At 31.1% G+C, this 6,755-nt stretch overlaps 1 protein-coding gene across 1 annotated transcript; it reads left to right on the top strand.

Moving 5' to 3' along the window:
* Nucleotides 1-1,698: 1,698 nt before the first annotated feature.
* LOC132747267 (uncharacterized) lies at nt 1,699-5,477 on the top strand. Its single transcript, XM_060736597.1, has one exon. The coding sequence runs from the start codon at nt 1,702-1,704 to the stop codon at nt 3,769-3,771; it is 2,070 nt and encodes a 689-aa protein (XP_060592580.1). The 5' UTR covers nt 1,699-1,701; the 3' UTR covers nt 3,772-5,477.
* The last annotated feature ends 1,278 nt before the right edge of the window (nt 5,478-6,755 follow it).

The following is a 6,755-nucleotide window of genomic DNA, read 5'->3' as shown; positions in this document are numbered from 1 at the left end:
AAAAATGGTCTTCTTTTAGAATTTAGAATGCTACAATGGGTTCTAAGATGTGTGTGTAAGATTTCTTATCGTTATGGTTTTTGTGACGGAAAATCATTTTATAGATACTATAAAATAATTTTGATACCGGAATACGAAAAGTGTTCACTCAAACCGGTTTAAAATCATACTTAATCGATTTCAATTTAAGTCTCGGTATATTTCATTATCATCTTTTGTATCCCCCAATTTTTAAGTTACTCACTATATCTATGCAAAAATTAAAATTTTAGAGTTTTTGTTTATTTTTTTTACCTTAGTTGAGCTCCTTTAACTGTTAAGTGGATATTCAAGGTGTTTATTACATTACTTACATGTATAAGTACAATGCGAACGTATTGATCATAACGTGTAAAAACAGCCCTATGTTTACATTATCATATATTGTAAATACACCATAGATAATAGCTTTGTACTACATAAGATCGACCGCGAAACCAAAATACATGTCACCTACCGACAGTATAAAATAATCATTTCAGTAATTTAATATATTATATTCAAATCAAAAGTAGGAAACTTTGACGTGCTATTTAGTTACTACATCAAAACAGGTAAGTACTTTTCTGTTTTCTTTTCTTTCATTGAATTTCAAGATTTAAAAGTTATGTACATATTTGAAATATGCATATTTGAATACTTTTCATTATCTCTTATGAATGGAGTTTATCAAACCGAGTTATAAGCTTTGTTTCCATTTTATTCAACAGATATTTTCTTTTCCAGATTTTTAATACTCAATATAAGAGTTGTCAAGAGCTGTATGGCAGCTGTGAAAAGTTGCTCAGTACTTAACTTCAGTCTTATCATATTTTTCTTGATCCTAAGAATCATTCATTTCAATACTTAAATATGCTTAAGACTGAACACTGCTGGAGTCGGTGCTAGGGGGCCTGAGAGATGGTTTACTTTCTATTAATTCTCAATATCATGCTCAATCAAACCGAATCTTCAATTTTCTCTTTAAAACTTTTACCCATTTCTTTCGATGGTTCTCCCCTTTTCCCGATTTCGATATCCGGCATATATCTTTAATTTTCATGTACATGTGATGTTGAAAGTTATAATTTAATATCTATTGTAATATTTATTTTAGTAAAAAAGTACATTTAAGCATTTCTTAATCAATCAAAGAAGGTTTACTTGTTTGACTTATCAATGTTAATTGATCATGTGTAGACAGACGTAATAGCTTACTTAAAACTCTTAGATAAATCCGTTATATCTCGCTCAGTTATCTTCGTAAACTTTAAATTTACACTGACTTATTCCCGTCTTATATATGGTTGACCATTAAGTCATAAATTTTCATGGCATTTTCATTCAATATGTGATGTAGGAAATTCTAAACGTCAAAGTACAAACAAATTTTGTAATAAATATATTTTTTACCATTTTTCTCTCGAAATTATTTGACTGAGTAATGCAAATTAAAGATGGCAAGGCAAATAGCAACATTACTGAAATTTTACACAGAAATTCAAAGTTACCTTGAACATACTTCTTAACATTCAATATTTTAATTCAAATCGTAATATATGAAACCTTTAAGTGACTTTGTTTCATAGAACGTTGAAGCATATGTTCACACTGAATTGCGTTTCTGTGCGAAAAGAAAGAAGTCGTTTTCATGACAAATAATCTTATTTTTTAGAGATCAGCATGGCTTCAAATATTAATGATAAAGCGCCGGAAACAGAAAATGTAGATCACCTAGATCCCGAGATACTTGAACACATACAAACATGTGTGTCAAATCCAAGACGATACGAGAAGTTGCAAGTCATTGTCAAAGAAATGATTCAGAACCCCGGAGATTGGTTTCAACATTATTCAACGCTTCAAGTTAAACCTCATCCATGTTTAGCAGAGTATTCAATCGAACCCATTGGGAGCTCAAGTGAGCAACTGGCAATTACAGAAGTCAGCGAAGCGGGTTATAACGAAGAGTTAGATTTCACACTTGTCTTGAAAACAATAACCGCAACGCATGATACCATGAAATGTAATTCCAAAAATATGGCAAAAGTAACATATTCTACTGAATTTCCGGGTCATGTTTATCTTAACATTCAAGATAGCGATACGGCTAGTACGTGGAATAACTTTTGTAACATAATTTCAAATGAAAAAGGAAACATAAATGAATTTTACATAGCACCGGAAGGAATATCAGATGAATTTTATATGATGATATGTTACCGAAACACCACTCAGAACTGGATCCACTTCAGGAAATATTTGACCATGGACGAAAATGTTAGGCAGACATTGATTGAAAGCTATGGAGTTGGAGTAAACACGAAAAACAATGAAGCAAAGAGCGTCGAAGATAGCTATTTCATGACAACCCAGGAAGGACCCGCAATAAAGACATCTTTTTTCTTTAAATCTGATAAAGCTTCGCTCCAGTTTGATTGTGCTATGGCGATACACTGTCTCGAGTGGCCCACTGTTGCCGAAGAATGGATCGAAAGGAAGAGGAAGTCAGGATGGCCAAGTGAAAGCAGCGTTCGAAACATAACGTCCAATGGGTGTCTCATCGTACCAAAATGTCCATTGTCAAGTAAAACGCATCTTGAGTGGAGGATTTCATTCTGTTTGGTGGAGAGAGAGTTGATGAAACAGCTTAAAGATGAACAAAAACAGTGTTACATACTTCTTAAAGGTATATGGAGACAATTTCTTAAACCACCATCAGGTAAAGCATTACAATCATACCATTTAAAGAATGTTCTTTTGTGGGAATGTGAAAACATTGATGATGATGACTGGACATTAAGAAATATTGTTACTAGAGTAAAAGGGCTCCTTGTTCGTCTCAAGAGTTACATTGATGATGCTCATTGCCCACACTACATAGTTCCTGCAAACAATCTGTTTCAGGACATTGAAGATGATGTTTTACATCGCACAGGTGAAAGAATAGAAGTGTGTTTACTACAGGCCAATGTTACATGGATTCAAAACAGTGCTTTATTTTCTCTTTCGCCGGAGAAAACAAGGCTTGGAATGCGAAGAGACATGCTTGATGCGTACATTGAATTCGTAGAAGAAATCTGCAAATCTTATGTTAATTTTGAAACAAAGTCAAGCTTTGTGAAATTTAGCATATTACATGCAATCTTGGAAAAGGTTTCATTGAAAGATTTAGTAGGGAGTCTTGGACTTGAATTTATCATGAAAATGATGGAATTGGCAATGAGGCTAAACGAAGGGAGCTTAATGAGAAGGTACATGTGTACAAGAGCTTCGCCTATACAGTTACAGCAAGCAGCCAAAGATGGAATGTTAGACTTCGTTGCTAGTAATGTTAGTGCCCTTATGATCTTGTCAGAACTGACCGAGGTAGTAACAAAAATTGAAATATTAAAAACTCAAAATTTCCAAGAATATGGTTTCCCAAAAGGATATGCTTCGGATGAAATACTACGGACATTAGGCACTTTTATGCAACAGTGTGCTATTGACAATGGTACTGATTTTGAATATTACCAAGTGTTCGAAAATATTGATGTATTGAAAGAAATATTAAAGGAAAGTATTGTTAAAGAAAATGCAAATGAAGATTCTGAGTATGAGGAAGTCGAAGAAATTGTGTGTGATAATTGCGGGGAGGATATTCTTGAAACACATTACCATTGTACTGTTTGTGAAGATTTCGATTTGTGTAAAACGTGCTTTGAATCCAGACATGGACATGAACACGAGTTTATATTGACCAATATGTAGTAAACCCTGATCACCAAAATACGAATTAAGTTAAAGAACAAGACTATAAGTCCTTAGTTTTCAAATATGTATGCAATGTAAAGCAGTGAATGCAAACTAGGAAAATACAGAAAATACTATAGAAATTGAGCAATTGCCCGAATTTTTGGTTGATCTTCATTTCATGTGAATAAGTTATAAAAATCAGGTAAATAACTGACTCATAAACGAAACAAATGAATAATTTAGATTTCGAGGTGGAGTGAAGGCAAGAAATGTAAATCTTATTTGTTTTCTTTTTTGTAAGGTAATTCAAATGTGTCATAACTTCGATTAAAACAATATAAACAATTGTTTCTTATAAATTATAAAAGTTCATCTGGTTTTGTTTTTAGATGCAATTGTCATTTGCATTAGCTTTCAATTTCTGCATGGAGCTAAAAATAAGACCTGAACAGCAGAGCAACTACATCCACAGCAATTTTTATCATTTTTTGTTATAAGACGTCATGATTTACTTCCATTGTAATTAATGCAATTTATTTTGATGTTGCTGTTTAGCTTTCAGTTATTTGAATATGTTTGATATCAAGTTCCCTCACAATATTTATGATTAAGTTCTATCCAGAAATATCCAATATCAAGTATTTTCAAAGTGTTCAATATCAAGTTCTTTCAATATATTCAATATCCTTTGTTTTAAATATATATTAACCGTTCCTAAATATATAATAACCATAAGTGATTTTTATAATATTACACTCATATAATGTAACTATGACTTATCAAACAGTGTTTTTTTCTCCAAAATGTCATTTTTCTCAAGTCATGTGATAAAAGGGTGTTAATCTGTCCTCATGTTAAATTTAATAATATTCAACTTGTCTGAAACATGTTAAAAAGTTATATGCATTCTCAATGTGTATCATAAACATCAAGCTAGTGCGTGCAAAGAATACTTTTATTTTTTCCCCTCAAATTGTCACCTTTCAAAACTGTGAATAACAACACCTCCTTTGATTTAGAATTCCTGTCTATTACATTAATACCTGCAATGGTGCAAACTTTGTTAAAATTCCATTGGATATATTTTATTATAATATACTGTACAGTATACAGTATAGTTGCGACAGGATAGTCAGGGGCGTACCTTGGCTTATTTTGAGTATACGTCAATTACAGTCCCCTTGGACCAAATTGTCCTTTTTGCATGAAGCCTGAAGTGAAGATTGCTTTTATAAAATAATTCAAAAAAAGTTATTTACCATTAGGTAAACCAAATATAGCCAAATACCTCTATTTGTAATCAAGATGGTTAACATTTTTCCGTTTTTTTTCTTTTCTTTTTCAATATACCTAGACATGAAATCATCGTCGGAAACCACGGTACACATTCCGAATATACTACATTTAATACATGTATAAGGTAAAACGCCTGGGTTACCGAGGATGACATGAGATATAATCAAGGAAAATATTGCTATAAAACGTATTCACCATTACAAAACAAAACATAGCCAGGTATCTCTATTCCAATCAAGATGTTTAAAACAACATTTTTTTTGTTTCATTTTTTTTTATTTCAAAATACCTTAACATGAGATATAATCAAGGAGCAAGGAACATATCGCTTTTAAAACGATCTGTTTGACCATAAAACGAACACAATCGATTAAATGTTTCAGTGTAACAATAATCTATAGCATCAAAACCACACCTTAAATTTATTGATATGCGAACACTTAGGTCCATAAAAAATAATAATTTTAGAAGTGCATTTTGTTAATATTAGAGAATGATTGTTTTAGACAATTTTTCCTCAATTTTACTCTTTAAAATTCATCCGATATATTTTAGTTATATTATTACGCAGTTAAAATAAATGCCTTACTAGTATGTCAAAACCTTGGAAAAAAGAAAAATAACATATAAGATTTTGTATCGCATACAAGTATTTACAACTGAACAGGAAAATTATGGATTTATTTAAAGCAAGAGTGGAAATATATTTTAGTTTTGTAAAAGGTTCAAAATGAGAAAAAAAAGAAAGAACATTCTCTCATATAGCTTAACTTTGTTTTTATTGTAATTTTATCTCTGTTTTGTATGTAAATATAGATGAGACTATTATAGATTACATAAAAGATGTCATTGTTTGCAGACATATGGAGTTCATTTCTATAGTCAATGAAATATATTTAAATAGTTTTGTATAGTGATATATCTTTTAAATCTACTATTTTAAGGGACTTCAATTTGATTAAAATGTTATTTACAATAAAGTCGAGTTCGGTTTGTAATGATAGTTGTGGGCTATGATCAGATTTGTAGGATCCAAACTATTCTACACAATTTCAAATGAAGATAAAATGAATGTGACAGACTAATACATTGACAAACAACTACATGATTGAATATGAAGAGGCTGACATGTATTCCTTTGTACTACAAAAGTTCCAGACAAACATAAAGTTCAGCGAGGTTTATAAGCATTATAACATTTTGTCTTTTTAAGTTTTAATAATGATTATCCTTAATAAAATCCGCATAGGGTGGTTGAATTTTTATGGTAACTCAAACATAACCTACTTAAAAAATTGATTATTTGTATTAGAAATAAAAAAAAAAACACAATAGAAAATTTCTCGCTAAAAATTCTCCCCATGTTCTTTTCTCTTACATGTATGTGCTTTTCTCGCCTTTGATTGTATGAACATATTTGACAAAGGTTACATCGTTAGCATACCTTTGGAATCAATAAGCAGCTACGCAACTATAGATCCATCTACATCATTTTTTTTCACGTCATTTTTTTTTAATTTTAATTTCTCGAAACTCTATTCATTAAATATACACTGCATGCTGGCGTATCGGCAGGTACGCCACTGATAGTTATGTTCTAAGAAATGCCACTTTCGTAAGAAAAAAAATGTAGTATATCTACTCACTGGATCGTAGCAAAGTATCTGTCTAAAAATCAATTTAAACTTTAAAAATGAATTTGA

Source organism: Ruditapes philippinarum, unplaced genomic scaffold, assembly GCF_026571515.1.
Source record: "Ruditapes philippinarum isolate M1 unplaced genomic scaffold, ASM2657151v2 ctg6180_1_1_1_1, whole genome shotgun sequence".
Taxonomy (NCBI): Eukaryota; Metazoa; Mollusca; class Bivalvia; order Venerida; family Veneridae; genus Ruditapes; species Ruditapes philippinarum.
The sequence above is the reverse complement of the archived record's forward strand: the minus strand, read 5'-3'. Positions and strand labels throughout refer to the sequence as shown.

Bases quoted from the DNA above. Each gene is read 5' to 3' on its own strand.
- LOC132747267 (XM_060736597.1), top strand. From the start codon at position 1,702: ATGGCTTCAAATATTAATGATAAAGCGCCGGAAACAGAAAATGTAGAT.